Source organism: Eulemur rufifrons, chromosome 10 (assembly GCF_041146395.1).
Source record: "Eulemur rufifrons isolate Redbay chromosome 10, OSU_ERuf_1, whole genome shotgun sequence".
NCBI classification, from domain to species: Eukaryota; Metazoa; Chordata; class Mammalia; order Primates; family Lemuridae; genus Eulemur; species Eulemur rufifrons.
In genome coordinates this window covers 32,081,513-32,104,991 of record NC_090992.1, presented here as the reverse complement: position 1 = coordinate 32,104,991, position 23,479 = coordinate 32,081,513, and the positions used below count along the sequence as shown (strand labels likewise).

At 43.6% G+C, this 23,479-nt stretch overlaps 1 protein-coding gene across 6 annotated transcripts in view; it reads left to right on the top strand.

The window, feature by feature from the left end:
* Positions 1-23,479, top strand: part of ABLIM3 (actin binding LIM protein family member 3) — a 103,957-nt gene that overhangs the window by 23,342 nt on the left and 57,136 nt on the right. For all 6 annotated transcript variants that reach the window (XM_069483949.1, XM_069483947.1, XM_069483946.1 and 3 more), the window contains one exon: positions 14,144-14,281. In XM_069483949.1, the coding sequence (XP_069340050.1) occupies positions 14,144-14,281 (138 nt within the window). The remainder of the gene's footprint in view (positions 1-14,143; positions 14,282-23,479) is intronic.

The following is a 23,479-nucleotide window of genomic DNA, read 5'->3' as shown; positions in this document are numbered from 1 at the left end:
AGAGCTGCTCCAGCAAGCTTTCCCCAGCGGCTTGGATGCTCCCACAGGGCAGCATCCTTGGTTCTGCAGAGTACCCGCAGCAACAGGTGACAGGCACAACTAACACTGGCCTGAACAAGCTACCCGTGTTTATTTTACATAGCAGGAAGCCCAGAGAGGGCCAATTCCCAGGTGGGTTCGTTCAGAGGCCCAGTAGCATCATCAGGCACCCAGATTCCTTCCCTCTTAAGGGGCCTCCCTCGGAATCTGCTGTGAGCTCCACGGCTGCAGCTGCCACGTCACAGGTGGACAAGAACCTCCATCCAAGAGAACCTTCCCAGGACCCCTCCCCTTCCACAAGCCCTCCCTCCTGTCTCCTCCCCCGGGAGCATCTCACACGCCTTTGGCAAAGGAATGGGATTATTAGGATCAGTCTTCACTAGTCAAGATTCCTCCCGTAAGTCTAAGAAAAGTCACAAGCTTTCCGAAAAGACATGACGACTCAAGGGAAAGTAAACAAAAATTGGCTCCCCCTAGGGGAGAGGGGTTCTGTTCTCAGCAGAAGGGAGGAATGGCAGCTGGGAAGGCAACAGCTCTGTCTGCTGCAGGACTCTTCTTCCTCGCTCGTAGCACTCTTGCAACCACCCCCATTGGAGTGTGAGTCAAGTGAGGCAGAGATCGTGTCGCCCTGGGTCATCATGGTATCTTCAGTGAGATGCTAGGGATCGTGTTAGATACATGAAGTCCAGCATGAGGCGGCCCTGAAATATTTAATTTAAATTAATGGAAGATTATGATTTAGATGGAAAACTTAAGTAATCGGGAAATAAATTAGTTAGTTGCAAATGACAAAACCCCAACTCAAACAAGCTTGTATCTTTTTTTAAAAAAGGAAATGTTGTCTGGGCGCGGTGGCTCACACCTATAATCCTAGCACTCTGGGAGGCCCAGGCAGGAGGATTGCTTGAGCTCAGGAGTTCAAGACCAGCCTGAGCAAGAGTGAGACCCCCATCTGTACTAAAAATATAACAATAGCCAGGTGTCAGTCATGGCTCACACCTGTAGTTCCAGCTATTTGGGAGGCTGAGGCAGGACGATGGCTAGAGCCCAGGAGTTTGAGGTTGCTATGAGCTAGGCTGACACCATGGGAACCCTTGCTGGGGCAACGGAGCGAGACTCTGTCTCAAAAATAAACAAATAAATAAATAAATAAATCAAAAAGGAAATGTACTGTATTGGTTTGTATAATTAGGAAGTTCAGAAACTCCAGGCCCAGGAGTATCCACAGACTCAAGTGATGATTTAGAGATCTGTTCATTCTCGCTCTCCATGTCTAATGTGAGGAACAAGATGGCACCAAGAGCCTCGGGCTACCCCCTCCTGGCTTAGGAAGCCAGGTGGCTTCTCCAGGAGTTCCTGTAGAAAAACCCCGGGGGGGATTAGGCCTTGTGCCCACCAATCACACGGAAGGGTGTTTGGGGTTCTCTGCGTGGCCAGGCCTGGGCTACTTGCCCACCCTGTGCTGGGACAGGGTCAGCCCCACCCAAACCCCATGGAATGACTTCCCTACAGGAAAGAGAGGTTCTATTGTCAGAAGAAGCAGAGAGCAGATGCTGACCAGACAAAACAACAGATGTCCACTACATTTGTGGGTGAAAAAAAAAAAAAGCTGTTTGCAGGGCATTATACATAAACCAAACCGTAATTGAGAACTGCTTGCTGAGACTCATGGAGATTAAACATTTCTCCGCTGGCCCGCTGTACTATATGAATTCAGTTTGAAAGTTTGAATGATGCTTTGTTTCCTAAAGGAATTTTTGTCTGTTGATTTTTGGGGAGGATCTTTAAATTCTTTCATCTCAAAGCATGTCTCAAAATATTCTTTCTCTTTCCTCCTATTACCTGTTGGTCTTTTTCTTCTCTATTTTTCTTGGTTCCTTACCATGTCTTGACTTCTTAGTCCCACATATTATGTACTAACAACCTACAAAAAAATATAAAAATGCCATCTCTCCATGGTTCTTTTCCTCTCTCTCATCCCCTTCCCAATCAGGAATAATACATCGAAATCTTATCACCCCATGTATGGACCTCTCTGCTTCCTTTACCAAGTTCTATGTTAGATTGTAGCTACTTCGGGATATATTTTCTTCAGTCATTCATTGGACAAGTATGAATTGAGTGCCTACTTGTACCAGGTACTGGGACTAGCATTAGAGTTACAGTAAAAACAATCTCCCCTATCCCAGCCTGGAACTTCCTTTGAGGTACAAAGTGCATTTACTTTATCTTTACATCTTCACAATGTTTAGCTTCATCTTATTAGTAGCAGTAGTATTACCATTTTTATCATTATAATTATAGCAAGCTTTCATTTACCGCTCACCATATACCGGACAATGTACTAGGTGCTTTATGTATACTGTTTCTCATCCTTTCAAAAATCCCGAAAGGTAAATACTGTTGTCCATTGTACAGATGGAGCAACTAAGGCTCCGTGCCGTGAAGCACCTTGCTCCAGCTTACACAGCCTGTGAGAGGCAGAGCCTGAATTTGAACGGAGATCTGACAGATTCCATAGCCTGTTTTTCTCCGTATCTCACAGAAAATGCTCCGCACATGCCCAGGAGAACGTGGAAATTGGCGTCTGCTTTTCCGTAACGGTTGAAGTTCAGATCTGCCATCTTGCGTGCAGAATGTAGGGAGTGACTCTGAGTTGTGTTTTCTGTTGTGCGGATAAGCCCACAAGGCCCACGACTCATCCTGACTCCTTCTGTCATCACTGACAGACCCCCTTGAGGCTTCATCAGTCTGGCTCCATCTCACGCCCCCCTAATCTCAGATGCGTCTCTTGTGCCTCAGTTTCTTCACCAACAAAACTGGGAAGCTTGGTGTAGACCAGATGTCCAATAGAACAGTGTGATGAGGAAAACACTGTATTTCTGCTCTAATACAGCAGCCACTAGCTACCTGGGGCTGCTGAGTCCTGGAAATTGGCTAGTGTGACTGAGGAACTGAATTTTTATTTTAATTAATTTACGTAGTCACATGTGACTAGTGGCTGCCATATGGGACAGGACAAAGCTAGACAAATCTTTATCATTCTTTTGACCTCGAATCTTATCCATACCCTAGAGCTGTATTTTTTTAACTGTGTGGTACAGCCTATTACCAGACCCTGAAATCAATGTATGGGGGTACAAACAACATTTCTTAATGAAATGGCAAAAAGTAATGAAATGGGATGGGACGGAAAAAGAAAAGAACCTATCAGTACCTATCACAGCACTCAGGTTTTGATTGTGAAACTTTAGTTTCACGTATTTGTGCACTGAGTCATTATAAAAAAGTTAACCTCTTCCAGTGGCTTATGGTCAAAAAAAGTTTGAAAACTGTCTGCCTCTGAGTAATGTCACTGGGACCTAGAGAATGCCGTGCCTCTGTGTCACTCCCTTGTCCATCCTGGGGCTCTGCAGGACCTCGTTTCAGGAGTGTTCTTTTCTTCCAGATCCTACAGGCGTGTGGTGAGCATGTGATTTCACTCAGATGGTAATTGAAAGTGACTTCGTGATCATCTATCTGTCTGCATGCAGAGACCCCACACTGGTGACCCAGGGGCAGAATCCGGCCCTCACAGAGAGACCTTGACCTATTTGTGCATGAGGATAATCCCCTGGGGCCCACTAGCTTCTTCCCCTCCAGGAGAGTCAGTCGCTACAATTTGTCCCTCTAGCTCTATTTGCCATTTACGTTACCTGCCTGGCCCCGAAAGCATTTTGTGTTGCCCTGTATTTAATATGCATAGGCTATTCTATCTCAAAGGAGTCTGAGAGGGCACAAAGTGCAACCCTTTTACTCTATAAATGGGAAAATAAGAGCCCAGAGGTGGGGTGTGACCTGCCTGGAGCCTCACAAAAAGTGAATGGCAGAGAAGGAACCGGTCACTCACAAGGAAGAACCAGAGACTGGCAGAAACTGCAGGAAGAGAGAGGAGGGAGGAAGAAAAGCAGGGAGTGAAAGGGGGAAGGAGAAATGAAAAGCAGGGAGGGTGAGGAGGAAGGGGGAGAGGTGGAGTTGGAATGACAGTCCGGCCATCCTCACAGCCCTGGGGAGGGGCCTTGGCCGGCAGGTCGGATTTTCGTGGGACAGGCCCCTCAGGCAGTGATCACGTGGATGACCTCGGAGACCAGCAAGGGGAGCCCTGTAGACCTTTGAGCAGAAGCCTCCGGGAGGTCTCTGCCCTCTAAGAACTGAGGATGCTTAAAATGGTTTTGGGAACTCCCTGACTTGTGAGGCTGAGACCTCATTTTGGGCTGCCCTCAGGCAAAGTGTGCCCGATCTGAAACTGTGGCATCTTCCCGATGCTTCCTGCTGGTCCAGCAGTGGCCAGAATGGTGGAGACCCTGAGCAAGTTCCTGCCTTCTGGGACCCTCGGGGCTGCATCTGTAGAGATTGGAACGTAGGTGAGATGGGGTAGAAGGTGCCCTGGGGGCTGCCTAGGGGTGAAAGGGGATCGTGAGTGGTGGCACTTGAGGTCCTACCCCACTTTAGTCACAGTGGCTGAGTTCATCTGCCCGGATTATAGGCGGGATCCCAACTCCAATGCCCTCAAGCGCCTAGCAGTGCAGGAGAGAAGCCGACCAGGGGTAAGGCAAAAGGAAGAAATAGGAACCATGGATTTAAAACAAACTCCAAGCCACCCAAATAAAGCATGTCTGAGAGCCACATCCAACGCAAGCCTCCTCTGGTCTAGGGACTTTCCCTGAATGACTACAGTTGCCTCGTAGGTTTGCATTCCACGCATGGTTTGCAACAGAATCAGGATAACCTAGAGGCCATTTCATCATTTCATTTCAAGAAAGGGTTCATAGCTTTAAAAAAAAAATGTTAGGAAACCTCTAGACTAGATATTTTCTATATCCCCTCCGCTCTGATACTGAAAACCTGTAAGTCAAGGGACCCGGGTTGACAGCTGATATTCCTTGGATTTCCCCGCAATGTATCAGGGCTTGATGGCCTGCCAGAGCCTCAGGAAGCAAACATTGTATAAGTATTAAGACCTCTGGCTCTGAGGCCAACAGACTGAGTCACTCATAGCACAAAGACAATTGCTGGCTTCCTGAAGTTCCTCTATTTCCAACATGGTTTCCAGGGACCCAGACAAAACCCAAATAGTATTTTTCAGATAAGCTGTAGAGATGTTGGAAAGAGTGTTGCAAGACTCTGGTACAAGTCAACCCCATTCTCCCTGCTGCAATGCTTGTGCAGGTCCCCAAGGCCAGGTAGCTCCTAAGCAGGGCACAGACCAGGATGCATTGGGCAGAAGGAGGCCCAGGAATGCCCCACAGGGGAGGGAAAAAGGAGAGACACTTGAGCCTCTCTGAGACCTACTGAGGCCTGTCTGAACCCTGGCTCTAAAATCCACATGTGATGTAACTTTAGGCTAATTAACTATCCTGTGTCTCAAATTCCCATCAAAAATAGTGATCATGCGGTAGCTATCTCATGGAGGTGTGAGAATTAAATGAGACGCTATATAGTAAGCATGCACCTCCATGCCTGGCATATAGTAATTGCTCAATTAATGTTAGTTGTTTTGAGTTATTTTTACAGTCCCTTCGAGTCCCTGACTGCGGACTTTGTAAAGGTAGCAAGGGACCCAGTCAGCAGTGACAAGTGAGTTGGTGTTGGCTGACAGGAGCCCACTCCAAAGTGGAAAAATACCCAGGCTGGCAGACACCCTAGGGATTTTCCCTCTCTCCATCTGACCTTGTCTCTTCCTCAGCCATTCTCACACAGTGCTGCTATCTTATTCTTAAAACCCCCTGACCAAGCGTAGCCAGATGATATTCTTAAAATATTCACTGGCATTTCTTTCACCCAGTGCCTTTTGCCTTCCCTCTGTTCAATGAGCAGAGCCTCAGGGCCGGGATGGGCAGCAAAAAGCAGGCACAAAAGAGGTGGCTTCCTAGCTTTCCAATTTCAAAAGCCTGTGCCTTTAGAGGAACTGGAAGGATTGACTACCAAGCTAAATATTCCGGAGAAAGCGTTAGTTAGGGAGGGTAGAAAGGGCTCCTTTGCCCCCATCTAACAAGAATGATTGTTGTTATCAATCCCTTCTGCCCAGGGGCAGGGAGGGGAAAGGAACGAGAACACAGATATATTTGAGTCCTTAGGAAGAGGCTGCGTGCTGGCTCTCTGGGCTGAGTTCATGGACATAGGCACAGTCAATTGTGGAGGCGCGGGGGCGGGGAGAGACTGGCTGAAACTTCATTTTCGCTCATGGTGAGGTAGGATCCAAGTTGAATGATAAGAAATAAAGAGCTCCCCGTGTTGGGGACTGCCACTCAGGCCGCCTGGCTTGCGCGGCTCGCTGCAGAGAAGGCTCCCATAGATCTCACCCAAAGCCCGTCTGCCGCAGCCGGCGCGTGGCAGCTGGCCGTCAGACAAGAGCCGTCTGCCTGGCCAAGAGCGTGCGGTTCTGACACATGTCCTGACAGCACATTGCTGAAGAAGGCAGCAGGAGCCGTGTTGCCAGCAACATGCCATGACCACGGAACACGCTGATGAGGCCGGCGGAGAGAGGCTGCGGAGGAGGTTCTGCTGCGGCAAAGGGTTTCTGACATCCGCTCGGGGTGACGGACCGTGTTACTGACCCGCTGACCCGGGAAACTGTGGCCGGGCGGGGCCATGTGTGCAGGGACCCGGCGTTCCCAGAGGACTCGTACCTCTGCCCTGCTGCAGCTGCCGACACCTGCAGCGCCTGCCTCTCTCGGGGACCGGCACACACACCTGTCAGGCTGTACCTGCTCAGGCCAGAGACGCTGCTCCGCGCTGACAGCCCTGGCCTGGGAGCGGCACTCACGGCTTCTTCGTCCTCTGCCAGGGACGCTGACCTGCTCTCTCTCCTTCCTGGTCTGTTCTCTCGTCGCCTCTGATGGTTATTTTTAAATCTTTTCAAAATTATTTCTTCAGCCAGCTGGGTGATGGGTGATTACTGTTGGGGGAAGTTACATACCCCTCTTACCCCCTCGACCCCACTTCCTCCCCAAAGGTGGCCATTCTCTTGGCACTTTTGCACTGTAGGCAGTGAAGCTCAGTGGCGAGAGCTCAGCCTGCCTGGGTTCAGATTCTGCCTCTGCCATTTACCAACTGTGACCTGGGACAAGTGGCCCTAGGTCATTGAGTCTCAGTATCCTCCTCTGTAAACTAAGGGTGATAGTATCTCTCCTCTTGAGTTATGAAGACTCAGTGAGATGGCGTATGTAAATTGCTGACACAGAGGAGCCATTGTCTAAATATTGTCTATTGTCCTTCCAGACCTTGACTTGTGCACTTATGCCTCCTGTTTCTTCACACATGGCTTCAAATCCAAACCCTCTGTGTGCTTCTGCGTCTTGGTACACTCACCCCCTGCCCACCTACCTAAGACGAAACCTCAGCGTGACCTCCAGACTTTTGTGAACTCTCTCCCCACCTTTCTGTGATGCTCTGTCCCAGCCCAGCCTCTTGATTTGCCCTCTTTCATCCTGTCGTCCAAGAAGAGCTGCCCCCATGCACGGAGGGAAGCACAGTTGCTGTGTGAGCCTGGGTGAAGAGCTTCTGTCCTCTGAGCCTCTGTTTCTCCTCTGTTAAGGGAAACCACTGGACCAGTTGGCCATTCTTTTATTCATTCAGCAAGCAGGAAAGAATCAATGACACAAGGAGATGGCCACTTATTGTATTCCTGGCACTGAGGTGTAACGGTAAACAAGAAGGACATGCTCCCTGCCCTCGTGGAGCTCACAGTCTAGTGTGTGTTGACAGCCTCCCAGGCCCTTCTGCTCTAAAAGTCTGATTCCCGGTGTTCCCTCAGTGAACGCAGATGTAATGACACGATGAGATGACACACGCATGGCCTCCAGGGGTTACTAGAGGCAGCTCTTACAATCTCTCTATCAGAGTTTTCAGAAAACAAATCACTCGCTTATCTAAGTAAGCACACAACAAACACACATGACAGGTCCCCCTGGAAACAGCAGATGTGCCCAAAATACACCGCCCCAGGATAGCATAGATCACAGCCTTTCATCCCCACAACAGGAAACACCCAATTCACACATTCCTCTGCAGGATATATCAAAAGCATGCCAGCCACCCACCTCTGCAGCCCACACAAGCCATAAACAAAGAGCGCTCTGGAGACAGGGGGAGAAAGAAGAGGTTGCTTACGCTGGTGAGGAGTCTGCAGCCAAGGGGGTTTTTCTTGGCCGTCAGCAGGAACGGAAAACCAGGAAACCTTTGCTGAACTTATTCAAAATGGATTTGAGAAATGTTTGAGCAAAGCTCTGTGGCTAGCTGGTAGGAGTTATTTAGAAAGAATTCCTGCATTGCACTGGAGATGAGGATACACGGCTTCAGATCCTTTAATATCAATTGTTGCTGAGTGAGCCCAAGCAACGCACTGAGCACTTTTATATAATGCAGGTAATTTAATATTCACAAATGACTTAAGTTATTCTCACTCTACAGATAGGAAACTGAAGCTTGGAGGTCATGTGACTTGCTCAAGGTCACACAGCCAGTGAGTGGCAGGGCCTGCCTCCCGCATCCCTCCCTTACCCTTTCCAATGCGGGCATCCGGGGAGACACAGAGTCACGGGAACACGATGGGTGCCTCGCCCTGACTCAACTCTGAAATCAGACCCAGGGCCCCTGCTGTGACTTACAAGTTCCTCTCATATACAAGCCCACCTTAACCTTTCAGGCAGCTGCTTTCTACCTGTGAAATGCCTACTTGAGGCTCCCTTGGTATTTAGTGTGTCCCTGTGAACACACTCAGAGTATTCTGGGCTCTAATTGAGAAGCCGCAGTGGGAAGGCGGCTGCACCCTGCACCCTGGGCCCCCTGGCTGCTGCAGCTGGTTGCTGAACCGGTTGCTTCTCTGCTTGATGTTTCACCTTTCAGCCAGGAGCTCCACTGTTTTTATTACACTCCCAGACAATTACTCACAGTTGTTATGCTGTCTTCAAGTCAGCTTTGTCACTCTTTTAATTATACTGTAGCATAGCAGGGGTGGTCCTACCTCTTAAAGACTATTTTAAAGACACCCTATTAAAATGTGGGAAGATTTTTATCTGCAAGGTCAAGTGACTTTCAGGGGAGCGAAAAAAATCTGTGCAGGCAAACACATCAATAAAAAGAATGTAACTTAGGTCATATTGCTTGTAAGAGAGAAATCATGCCATTATCTGCTTTTAAAAGAGACTAATAAATCTGATAACATAAAACACAGCCCAGTTTAAAAGTAGGACCCGTTCATGGAGAGGGAGAGAGTTTGGAGGGAGAAAAAGAATCACAAAAGAGGACACATGAAGGCAGAATCATTTTTTAAGTGGAGGGACCCTTTGGAGTCATTTTGTCCAATCTCCTCAGTGACTAAGGAGGGACTTAGGGCCAGAGAAGTGGGATGATGTGCCCAACATTAGAAAACAAGCTAACAGCAGAGAGGGGATTGGAACCCAGATTACCTGCAGTGACACAGAGACAAAGAACAAGACCCAGAGAGAGAGGAAAAGTCAGGGGAGGAACTGGGTGCTGAATTAGTTTGCCAGTAGGTTCAACTTACCACGAGATCAATCAAGCCTCCCCTTCCAATGTGTCATTTTGCTCCAACAATTTTAAATTATCTCTGTAGCATTTGGGAAGAACTTTACTTACAAATTTAGTTGTGGAATTGAGACGTATTTTCTCTTAGAACTCTAAAGATTTGATATGCGTGTAAAAGAGGGCTTAATGTTTCAGACCCTTCATTTTTAATCTCAAAGGTATCGACCAGCTGGTTTTTTATCTTAAGGAATTATACTGATAGCCACTGCCAACTGATTTTCTTGCCTTTATTCTTGGAAAGATTAGGATTGTTCTGTCTTTCAGTGCCTGAAAAATTGTGATTTCCTTTAAGAAAAAAAGTCAGTATTTATTTCACTGCTCAGAATCCTGTGTATCCAGATCAAATTCAGGATGGGTGAGTGTGTGTATAATTGGCTCCGATGGCAAATTGTTTTTTTAAGTACAACTTTAAAACTCTTCCGGGATAACAATGAATCATTTTGGTCTGAGGTGGTATTCCTGAATTAATTTGTACATGTTATTTTTATAGGACTAGGATTTAACCAGGTTTAATTCCTTTCCCCCCCAGCCTGGTGTTCCATTTTTTAAATTAGCAGGCTGCACTGTTAAGTATGGTAGTCACTGGCCATGTGGAACTATTTACATGTAAATTTACATTAACTAAAATTAAATCAAATTAAAAATTCAATTCCTCAGTCACACTAGCCATATCTCAAGGGCCCGATACCCACCCATGGCTAGTGACCATTATGTCGGGCAGTGTAGATCTCAAACATGTCCATCATCTCAGAAAGTTCTAGTGGATGGCACTGCTTAAGGCTAGTAACTGGGAATGTCTCTCTGGGCACCCTTCATTGGCCAGATAACACCAAAAGAAGCTGGAGGTTTCCTGCATACGTTTTAGAAACCTGTCACATGATCCACAGGTCTACACATGGCCACTTCATGGATGATCTCACAAGTGAGCAAAGTGAAAGTCCGTTGAGGCTTAGGGCTGGTCTCCAACGTTGTTCTCAAGGCTAAAGTAGTTTCTAACATAAGAGGTCGTTCAAAAATTCACGTGGAAGTCAACTTGGAATTCAAAAGACGTGTGCACATAAGATAAATGTTATAAATCACGTGACTGAACCTTAGTATTTTCTGAGATAAAAATTAGTGGAAATTATGACCAGCAGAGAATGAACAGTCAAATTTGAGTTTTTCAGGGGAATTATAGATATACATCTACGCACACACAGAACAAGGTTAGATTAAGTTCCTGATTTAATTAGCCAAGGATATAAAACCTTACTGGAAATGAGGTGGCTTCCGGGGCAAGGGCAGGTGTGGCATATCTCAGCCTGGTTCCTCTCGGCCCCCGGAGTTCCTGCTGGCACTGTCTGGATAAGGGAAGGTCTTGCCACACCTCCAAGCTCAAATCTTGCTACACCGTTGCCCTTTTATAATCACATCTTACATCCACAATCTGGGAGAACTCACACCAGCGATACGTGAATTTCTGCTTATGGGACTGTTTATAAACATCAGGTATTCCCGGAGCTCAGGCCACACTCAGCATCGCCAATGCAGCACCCTCATCCTGAAGGGACACAGGAGGGTGTGGGCTGGGGGCCCCATTAGTATTTCTGCCCCATTTTCCTAATCCATACCTCTCACTCTGATTTTATGCTTTTTTTGCCTGGGTGGTTCAAAGACTAAGTTCAACTGAGGACCATGCTCACAAATTCATTTCCTCAGAAAATCAACTCAAATCAGAAAAAAAACTCAAATTGATCTTGAAAGTTGGTTATTGAACAAATAAGACAGGTTGAATTAGACGAGGTTGATGAAAACTCGTGCAGTGATTCTGGAAGGACTTTTGGATACTTCAGACGGTTCTCATCATTGATGGGGATGATTGTACGATTCGTTCTTACTTTATTTTCAGACTCACAGCTTTGTTTCTCTTGGCAATGATAGATCACCACACTGCTCACATGAACAAGATCTATATTTTTCTCACAAATTAGGGGAAGAGGGGAGAGTGAAATATTTTCCAGGGGACATTGAGCAAAAATCAGAAAAAGAAGGAAAGGGGATAGGACTAAAGAGAGTGTTTATGGACATTCTGGGGGGTGTGGAGGGATTGCTCCGAGCCGTGGAGAGGATGTGGTGGTCATGATACCAGCAAACATTTGTGGAGCACTTAATGCACTTTTTGAAATGTTTTACATGTATTAACCCATTTAATGAGTTAATCAATGATTTAGTTAACTAGCTAATTCATTTCATTTTTGTCTTGAATTTAAGACAGGAAAAAAAGAGTTGGATAATGGACATGAACTCCACGAAAGAAAGACTGTGAGAAGGATATTATTCTCCCACCCCAGGTGGCAAAGTTATCAGAAGCCACAGTTTCAGGGCTACGCAGCCAGCTCTCCGCCCTACAGCACACTTGTGAGCCAGGACACCTTCAGTGGGAGATAATCAGAAGTTCTGATTCCCTGTTTCTTGTCTTTAAAAGGAGGAAGGCAGATGAGATCAGCTATGGGGATCATAGACCTCCTTGAGAATATGAACAGAGCTGTAGGATAATATACGTAACACCAAATTTAATTAGAGAATTTAATTAGGTGGATCAGGTGGAATAGTCCAGGCTATGCAACAGTAAAAAAAAAAGTTTTAGAGACTATGGCAATAAAAATTTGTTCTTGCTCATGATAGACGTTCACCGTGGCTTAGCGTGGAATGCTGTTCCACGGCTCCTCCATCAGGGATCCAAGCTGACGCATCCTGCACACCATCTGGGGTGTCACTCACTGCTGGGTTACAGAAAAGACAGTATGGCAGATCACATGCTGCCTCCCACAGCTTCCAATTGGAAGAGCAGCACACAATTCCCATTCACATTTCACTGCCATCAAGGCACCATGTGCAATCCTCCATGTCCCTAGAAGAAAAGAATCAGATTTCAGTGAACAGACAAAACAACTACCACATTGGAGGAAGAACCCCTGAAGTAGGTGATCTCTAAATTCCTTTGTAGTTCAAGGTTGCTGTGAGCCCAGCTTAATTTAGAATATACTTATTCAGAGTTTAGCCAGGAAATCTACGTGTATAAATGATAGGAACCAATTCCCCTTCAACCAGGTGGTTATCTTTATAACCAGGACAAGAGTGAGCTTTCTCCTAGTAAAGTATGAGCAGACGTTTTTAGACTACAGCTTCAACTTTGAGTGAGAATTGAGGAAATGAGTAATTCTCTCCCCAGTGCCACTAGGGGCTGCCTATAAGAGAGAGGAGTAGGTTCCTCACTGGCAAAGTTGTATCGACAGCTTATCCGTAATGCAGTTGGACCAGACAGCTGTTAATATCCCTTTGAACCCTGAGATTTCCTGTCCTAGGCAGGTGCCTGCTATTATTAAATATCAGATGACCAGATTTTAGAATGGCCAAGCCAGGCATATGTCAGGGAAAGGATATCTAGAAAAGTAGCCATGAGGTAGTCTTAGCAAGAGAATGACAGGCACAGCAGGCTAGCAGAGCTCTCAAGCATGGTCAAATGCTGACTACCGAACTGCAGCTCCTGGGAATACCAGCCCCTCCATAAGCTCCACCCACCCATTCTTCTTAACTGTATACATGTGATATTTTCTCCATCTTATGGAAAGTGCTGTTGAAAGGAGCTCTAGGATGAGTCCCCATGTCAGCCTCCTTCCAGCCACAGTGTGTCCCTTCGTGCCTCCTTTATAGAAAGTCCACGCTGCCACTGACCACTCTCGCTGGATAGATGTGAAAGCTGAGGCCCAGAGAGGGGCTGTCACTTGCTTAACACAAAGGCCTGTGGGAGGCAGGAGCAGCCACCCTTTTCTTTGAGACCTATGACTCCAAGGCCCAAATGCCCTTTGACAAGTTTAGGGCCTGATTTTGATCCAAAGATCATCCAAGAAATGTTATTTCTGGATGGTTTACCTTGAAATACTCTACTTCCTCTTCACTCTGGAATTTGGCCTCTATTATTGCAAGGAAAGGCTATGCTCACTCAAAATCCTCTGCCTGACCGGGCACAGTGGCTCATGCTGTAATCCTAGCACTTTGGGAGGCTAAGGCAGGAGGCTCTCTTGCAGCCAGGAGTTTGAGACCAGCCTGAGCAACATTGCGAGACCCCCATCTCTACAAAAATGAAAAGACCTAGCCGGGCATGGTGGCACACACCTGTAGTCCCAGCTACTCAGGAGACTGAGGTGGGAGGACCGATCACTTGAGCCAACAAGTTCGGGGCTGCAGTGAGCTATGATCACACCACTGCACTCCAGTCTGGGCAACAAACACAGCAAGACCCTGTCTCTGGAAAAAAATAAAATAAAAACCTCTGCCTGCTTAAGGAGATTTATGGACTCACATCCTAATGCCTCTCACTAATGCTGCCTTAGCATGGCTCACTCAGCCTGATGATGAATTGAAGTTACTTTGCTAATCATTTCAACCCTTTATGCTTTTTTTAATGATATGTCTTACAGCAGACTTTTTAAAGAATTAGGGCCTGCTGGCTAATGATCTCTTTGTCCTTTTACAGTTCCCTATCAGCAGAATCCTTACAACCCCCGGGGCAGCTCCAACGTGATCCAGTGCTACCGCTGCGGAGACACCTGCAAGGGGGAAGTGGTTCGCGTGCACAACAACCACTTCCACATCCAGTGCTTCACCTGCCAAGGTAGGAAGCCCAGTTTCCCCACTCTCTTCTCAGATGCCTGACCACCCTCTCACCTCCAGGACACGCCACAGGGGTAGGGAGAACAAACACAGGCAGCTGAGATAGCTACAAAGGCCTAAGGAGACTTTCCTCGAGCCTCTTCTTAGCAGATTCTCCCTAAAGCAGTGTGGAGTGAAGGGGGAGCTTACAGTGAAGGTAGTGTTGGGACGTAGGGGACAGAGGGAGCCCGGTGACCTCAGAGGGGTAGGTGCTGACCCAGAAGGAAAAAGGCCATCCTGCAAGCTTGACTTAAACATCTGAAAAGACTCCTGGCTTGTGCCTATAAATTCATTTGAGAGCAAATGAAAGTGCAAGCCACTTTGGCTACAATTCGGCATGGTTCTGACATGAGCCCCCATTCTATGACAGTGTGACAATCCTCAAAAGTGACATTTAACAAGGAAGACAGAAGAGATATTTTGACTTTGGTAAGGTTTGTAATTTGGGAGCTACAACTTCCTAAAGAAGGCGGCTAACTGGCAGCAGGAAGGAAGGGGCACCCAGCCGAAAGGGCCGGGAGAGCCCCCGGGCCCAGGGCAGCACCCCCTTCCCCAGTGTCCCTGACACATACTTCTCCAGGCTCCACCTCTTGACCTCTTTTTGCAGGCTTCCCTGTTCCACCGAGCAGACATTCTGACATTGGATTGTCCTGTGGGTTTACAAAATATGTGACCCCAAATCCCTGATGATCTTACATTTGCCCTCATCAAGTTTGAAGGATACTTTGTGTTCGCTTTTCCCTGCGACTGCCTGTCAGATACTTATAGCCAGGTCTTCCCCGTGTCAAACTATTAATATATCTCAGGTCCTTAAATTGGGCCTCATCTGAAATGACTCCAACTGTGTTATCATCTGGAGTGTTCTCTTTGATCTATTCTAGTGTATCACTATCGTTCTTAAAGCGTGATGCCCAGAACAGAGCTCAGTTCTCAAGGTCTGGCAGATACAAAAGGTCTGCATTTCTGTTAACGTAACTGATATTGAATTGACTTCCTGAGGAGCCACTTCACACTGCTGACTTATACTGAATTTAAGGTCAATTGAAACCCCCAGATCTTTTCATATCGGTAACTGCCTCAGCCTCACGTATCTGAGATTGACTTCCCAGCCATCAAGACACTCCTGCACTTCCTTCCTCATGATCTAACTAGACTCTGCACAGAGCAAACAAATTACATATTCATATTCCCTAATTTGTTTATAGAAGCATATAAGAGATATGTTTTAATTTAGGTGATTTACATTTTATATTGAGATTTGGCAAACCCCTTTGGTACAAGTTGAAGTGCAAGAGTATCTTGGTGAGTGGCTATTTTTACATTCGCAGAAATTGAGACAGGACAAAGGGTAAAGACAATAAAATTGTTAGAAAGTGGTTTGGGATACAACTTTGCTTTTATATTCCTAAGAGAGTGTATCAGTTACCTTTTGCTTAAGCTAAAACTTAATAGGTTAAACCAGTCTTTTATTAAGCTCATGATTCTCCGGGGATGGGAGCGATGTTTCCAGTCTGAGCTGACTCTGCTTAGCTCTTCTGGCCTCATTACGATGCTATGCAGCCAGCTGGTGGGTCCACCGGCAGTGATTGGCAAGCTGCTGACCTGGGTGCCTCCACATGGCTCCTCAGCCCCCGGCAGGCTGGCTCGGGCTTGTTCATATGGTGGTGTCAGAGCTCCAAGTGCAAGGAGAGAGTAAGCTCCAGTAAGTAAGATCTTCTCCAGCCACCGCTTGCGTCACACTAAATAGTGGCCTGCTGTTGGCCAAAACAAGTCAAATGGCCAACCCAGACTCAAATCAGGGTCATGGAGAAGTAGACTTTGCCTTTTGTGGAGGGATCTGCAGCATCAGATTTCAAGGGCAGAGAAGAGAGTAATTTGGCCATTTGACAATCTACCATGGGGAGGTTATAGAATCTCTTTCAATGGAAATTTTAAGGGGGGGGGAAAAGGCCATTATTTTTCTGAATATGTTCAATGTCAGCTTGCTTAAAGGTAAAACAAATGAGAAGATTTTCATTTCCAGCAGTAACCAGGATAGAGATTAGTTACCCTAGATGGCCTTCTCATTTAAGGACTCTAAAATTTTTGTGAATTTCTTTTACAACTCTTTTAACATGCACCACTGTGCTGACATGAAAGGAAGTAATCTGCAGAGGTCAAAAACAAAAGAAAAGCAGAAATCCTGCTGTGACGACCAATGCCAGATTCCATCCTGATAGTTTTTGCTAAACCTTGGAGACCTTGAGCATTTTACCCCGATGTCTAAATAGATCATGGATATAAATTTTTTAAAAAATATAGTCAAGTAGAAAATTTAAAATGGTCCTCCATTTGGCAAATGGCAGAAGTAAATGATAATCCTCTTTGGAGGAACTTCACTTTACTCCAGACCTCAAAGGATTCCCTCAGATAATGTTATTAGGAAAATAAGTAACTCACACTCAAAACCACACAAATCATAATCGTATGAGAGCCAGCAGAAACAATGGAGAGTAGAATCAGAATCTCAAATACTTTGTATATTAGAATTTTCTGTCATGATATAATAACTATTAATACATTTGAACAAGTAAAAGAAGCTAGAAAATATGAGCAAAAAATAAACAACACATTATAAGGAGTAGCACAGAAGATTTGAAAAAGAAACAAATAAAATGTTTAGAAACAAAAATATATAATCTTTGAAATTAAAAACTCAATATATAAAGTAAATAGCAGATTAGATGTTGCTGAAGAGAGAATTAATAAACTGGAAAATTTAACCAAAAAAAGTTATACAGATATAGCCCAGAAATATAAGAATATAAGAATTCAACATTATATTGCAGATTAGTGCCATGTTATTTAGGCAAGAAAAGGAGATAAAAAGTATCCAAATTGAAAAGGAAGAAGTAAAACTACCTCTGTTCTCACATGACATGATCTTGTACAGCAAATTCTAAAGAGTTGCAATAAAAACTGTTAGAACCAACAAACAAGTTCATCAGGATTTCAGGATACAAGATCAATATACAAAAATTGATTGTATGTCTACATACTAGCAATAAACAATCTGAAAATGAACTTGAGAAAACAATTCCTTTTACAATACCATCAAAAATTACATAAGAATAAATTTAACAAAGGATGTGCAACACTTATACCCTGAAAACTGCAAAATACTAAAGAAGAACTAAATAAAAGGAAAGATCTTTTGTGTTCATAGGTCAGAAGATTTACTGTTGTTAAGATGGTAACTCTTCAGCTTGATGGACAGATTTAATGCTATCTTAGCTCAGGCTGCCATAACGAAATACCCATAGACTGGGTAGCTTAAACAACAGAAATTTATTTTCTCACAGTTCTGGAGACTGGAAAGTCCAAAATCAGGGTGCCAGCCTGGTTGGATATTGGTGAGGACTTTCATCCTGGCTGGCAGATGGCTGCCATTTTGCTGTCTCTTCACATGGCAGAGAGAGAGAAAGAAAGAGGGAAAGAGAGGAAAGAAGTTGGACTCTTTTTTTCACACATACATAAAAATTAACTGAAAAAGGATCAAAGACCTAAATGTAGAAGCTAAAACTGTAAAATTCTTAGGAAAAAATACAAGAATAAATCTTTGTGACCTTGAGTTGGGCAAAGCTTTCTTAGATGTGACACCAAAAGCACAAGCAACAAAGGGAACATATATAAATTAGACATCATCAAAATTTAACACTTTTGTGCTTCAAAATACACCATCAAGAATGTGAAATGACAGCCCACAGAATGGGAGAAAATATTGGCAAACCATATATCTGATAAAACACTGTGTCTAGGCTATGTAAAGAATTTTTACAACTTAGTAAAAAAAACAAATAATTTCAAAATGAGCTAAGGATCTGAATAGATATTTCTTCAGAGAACTTATACAAATGTCCAATAAGCACAAGGAAAAAATGCTCAATGTCATTTGTCATCAAAGAAATGCAAATCAAATCACAATGAGATACCATTTCATATCTGGTACAATAGCTATAATCAGAAAGACAGATAATACACATGTTGACAAGGATATGGAGACATTGGAACCCTTACACATTGCTAGTGGAAATGTAAAATGGTATAACAACTTTGGAGGACAGTCTGGCAGTTCCTGAAAAGGTTAAACATAGAATTATCATATAATCCAACAATTCCAATTTCCATTCCTAGTTATATGCTCAAGAGAAATTAGAACATATATTCACACAGAAATGTATACATGAATGTTCATAGTAGTAGTATTCATAATAGCCAGAAAGTGGAAAAAACTCAATTATCCATCAACCAATGAATGAATAAATAAAATGTGGTATATTCCTGTAGTGGGATAATATTCAGCAATAAAAAGGAATGAAATACTAATAAATGCTCTAACATGAATGAACCTTGAAAACATGTAGGAAAAAACAGTCACAAAAGGCTACATATTATGTGACTCCACATATATGAAATGTTCAGAATAGGCAAATACAGACAGACAAAAAGCAGATTAGTGGTAACCTAGGGCTAGGGGGGCTGGAGGAAGATGAGGAATGATTTCTAATGGATTTGTGGTTTGTTTTGGAAGTGATGAAAATGTTCAAGAATTAGATAGTGGTAATAGTTGCATATGTCAATATCATTCTTGGATGTAAATTTAAAAATCCTAGACAAAATATTAGCAAACCAAGTCCGAAAAGTATGAAATATGAAAAAGATAACATAACTGACCAAGGTGAGTTTATTCCAGGAGTGCAAAATTGGCTTAGTATTAGAAAACTGGCTAATATATTTCATTATAAAAATGTCAAAGAATAAAAATTGATTATTTTAATAGGGCAGAAAAAGTGCTAGATGAAATTTAAAATTTAACACCTATTTATACTTATTTATTTTTAAAGCTAGGAGGAATTGAAGAAAGCTGTAATAACTGATAAATGATGTCTACCAAAAAATATGAAGCAAACATTTTTAATGGTAAAATGTTAAAAGAATTCACGTTAAGATCAGAAACAAGATAAGGATGCTCACTGTCACAACTTCTATTCAACATTGGCCTGGAGGTCCTCGCCAATGCAGTAAGGTATGAAATAAAACTTATATGGTCTGGAAAGGAAAAAATAAATTTGCAATCATTTTGAGATGACATAATTGTATGCATAGAAAACCCAAAAGAATCTACAAATAATCTAGTCATGTTAATAAGAAAATTAGTTTATAATAATAAGGAAAGGAAAATAACTCATTGGTCACTTTTAGATAATGCTAGTGAAATAATTATTCTGAAACAAGTAATATAGGTAAAGAATCAAACCTTTAACCTGTCTCTGGTACAAACTGTACCGTACTTAAATGTAAGCAAAGGGGTGAGGAGGGAAAGTTTCTGTCTAAGGAAGAGACTTAAGAGGCATATCAACCAAATGCAATGCGTGGACCTTGAGAGATTCTGATTCAAACAACCAATCACTAAAAAGGAAATTAAAAAAAAAAGGATGGGATAATTGGGAAAATTTGGACACACTGATTAGATTATACCTTAGTAGGCATTACTTTCAACCGTTTTAGGTTATTGTGGTTAATTTTTCCAAATAGTTCTAATATTTTAGAGATCCATTCTGAAATACTAGTACCAAAAAGAAAATCAATAAGAGAGTTTCTCAAGGTTACTATATACAAAATAAATATAGAAAAATACATTTCTATTCACCATTAACAAGAGACCATTTACGTTAGCAAGAAAAAAATATTTAATTTAGAAATAAATCTCAATAAGTTGTATAAGCCCTTATGATAAAAATTATAAAATGTTTACATTTATAAAATATCACAAGAAAAACATATAAGACCTAAATAAATGAAAAAATAGACTAAGTTCTCTGATAGAAAAGCAGAAATATCGAAATGGTGACCGTTATACCCTAGTTGAACTATAGATTCCAGGCAAGCAATTCTAATAAATTCCATAAGGTTTTCCACTGAAATTAACAAATCAATTAAAACTGAATTGTTGGCAAAAGGCCAGGAATAATCAAAGCATTCCTAAAGAACTATAACAAAGCAAGGTGTCCTGTCCTACCAGATATCATCACTTCTTATTACAAGGTATTAAGACAATATGGTTGTATTAAGGATCAATAAATAGACCACTGGAACTGAAGATAGAACCAAAAACAAACCTTCATATGTATGGAAACAGTTTTTTGCAGATCAGTGGGGAAAGATTAGATTGCATGATAAGTCACTGACATGATTAATTATCCATGTGGGAGAAAATTGGATCCCTACTGTGTACCATTCCCTAAAGTTAATTCTAGGTGAATTAACAGCTTTGCTATGAAAGTCAACACATACAATTTTATAAGACAACACAGGAGGTACCTTTTTAGGATTTCAGGGCAGGGAAGAATTTCTGAAACATGACGCAGAAAGTGCAAGTCGCAGAGGAGCATATTGATAAATTCAACAACATAAAAACTGAGAAATTCAGTTCATCAGAAAACACCACAAGGGGAGTAAAAAGCAAGCCCCAAATTGCAGAAAATATTTATAATAAATAATAAAAAAGGATTAATTTCCAAAATATATAAAGCATTTCTAGAAGTCTAAAAGAAAAACAGCAAAATGGGCAAAAAGCATCAGCAAGCATTTTACAATAGAGAAAATACAAATGTCCTATATATTTGGAAAGCTTCTCAATTTCATTGAAAATCAGGGAAATGAAGTTTAAAACCACAAAAAGATATTTCACATCCATCATGTTGGCTAAACATGTCAGGTGTTACAAGTATTGCTGGTGATATGCGTCAGCAGGGACCACTGGTGGGAATGTGAACAGGAACAACTCTTTGGAAAACAGTGAGGCATTACTGCAGAAATACAACAGTGTTCATAGCAGCATTTTCATAAAAGAAAAAAACTACAAACCGCTCAAATGTCCTTCAACAGTGGAATAGATCAGCTGTGACGTATTCAGGCAACAGAATACAACACAGCGGGAAAATGAACTAACCTCAGTTACAGGCATTGAAATGGGTGAATCTCAAAAACATACTAGCAAAAGAATGAAGCCAAGTGCAGCATAAATGCAATATGATTCCGTCAATGCAAAGTACAAACCAGGCCAAACTGAACAATATATTGTTTATGGATGCATCATAGATAGTAAAACCATAAAGAAAAGCAAGCGAATGATAAACACAAAATCAGGGGCAGTGTTCTTAAGGAGAGGCAAACAGACTTCTAAGGAGCTGGTATCATTCTGTTTCACAAACCTGGTCGTGGACACACGGGAGTGTATTTTATTATTATTCTTTAAGCTGTACATATGTATTTTTTATATTTCTCTATGTATAATATATTTCACTATTAAAGGGTTTTAAATAATGAATTAGATCACCCTAGGGGGCCCTTCTGACTCTTTGACTTTGAAAGTTCATAAACTCCAGTCTCATTTGAAAAGTTGAAAATCCACAGAATTATATGACAGAATCCAGGACTCCCGGGATGTGTCCTCAACGAACCACCTAACCCCCTCGTTTTACAAATGAGCTCCAGAGAGGTGAGGTAACTTTTGCAAAGTCACCTGGCACCTGAGTGGTGGAATAGGACCGTGCACAGAGGTTCAGCAACCTGCAAAACAGCACATTTTCCACTGACACGTGCCAGAGCTGTGTGCGAGGCCTCCCTCCAGGCATTCTATTTACAGCGCGCATTCATGCCAGATTTGCTCAAAACAGATCTAACTTTGCATATTCTGTCCCATTGTCAAACCACATGATCTGCTTTTTTTTAATTGATAGATTTTGTTTGATTCGCAGAATAATGACTGGTCCGGGTGTGTTAATGCCACGCCAATTCCATACTGCAAACCCTCTCCGTGGCCTTTCCTGTTGTTTGAACATCTGGCTCGGCTCAGCCTTGGACACATCTGCCGCGCTGGCCCAGCCTGCCCTCCGTCCCCGTGCTCGCCAGTGTATTTCCAGGAACCCCCGAGTGTCTTGTCAACATTTACGTCCTTTCTACCAAAAACTTCCTCCTGTAACTCCTTGGGGGAAAAGGGAGGAACTGGTTGTTCCAAGTGTTCGTATGGCCTCCTAGATTTCTCCACTGGGTGAGGTGACTCTGGGGGTGGAGTTGGCAGGGGAGACAAAGCGGAGAGAAGAAGGGAAAAAACAGGAGCTGTTTCCAATGAGGTCGTAGGCCGTGACCAAACCGATTCCACAGCCATGAAGTCAATTGCTCCACCACCTGCACACCCCAGAATAGCCCGTGCTCTAGCTGTGCCTGCTCGCGAGACCAGGCATTGTTGGATGTGAATTTTCATGATGCTGATGGAAGATGATCCCTTCCTCCCTCCCACCCGCTCCTCCACCATCTTTTCTGCGGTGGCTTCAGGGGCCACAAGCAATACCTCACACTGAGTTTAAAATGTTTAGGCATAAAGCAAACCCTAAAGGAAGCTCTTCTAGACTCACAGCATGTCAGTTCTAGAAGCTCAGCCTCTTCATTTTGCATATAAGTGAACAGAGGCCCCAGAGAAGAGGGAGCCAAGGTTACCATCATCCAGAGACTTAGTGGCAGCGATGAGACCAGAGCCCAGGTGGTCCAATTCCCAGACCATTATGTCTCCCACTGTTTCGTGCAGTGACCTCTGGAACTGCCTCCTCCTTGCTCAGTCTGGCCCTTTAAGCCTCTGGCCCGCCCGCAAAGGTGAACAAACACACTTGCAAAATATCTCTGGCATTCACCTGGAAGTCTCTCCTATTTTTAACCTGGCTGCTTTGGCAGAACAACTTTCCCTGTTAAAGATGGGGCGTTGTCACCCAGTTCCAGGCTGTGGCTCCTCAGACTTAACAGGCTTAGAACTATCTTGTTGGTTTCCCCACCCTTGATCACTCTTGGGAAAGCTGACTCATCCTAACCAAGTCCTCAGGAAAGCAATATATAAAGCCAGAGTACCTGTTTATTAATGTAGACAAGAGCTGCAACTCTCAATTAGACTACTTCATGGTGGCCTGGCCAGCTCCTTGTCTCATAAAGGTGATCTAGGTGGAAAGTCAAACCATCAGACAGCAGCCTCAGCACAGGGGGAGGTGGTCACAGGATTTGAGTGGGCTCTGCAGTTGCCTTCCTTTGATGCTAACCAGCTTTCCTGGCTCACTCACCCTTGCTCCAGCTG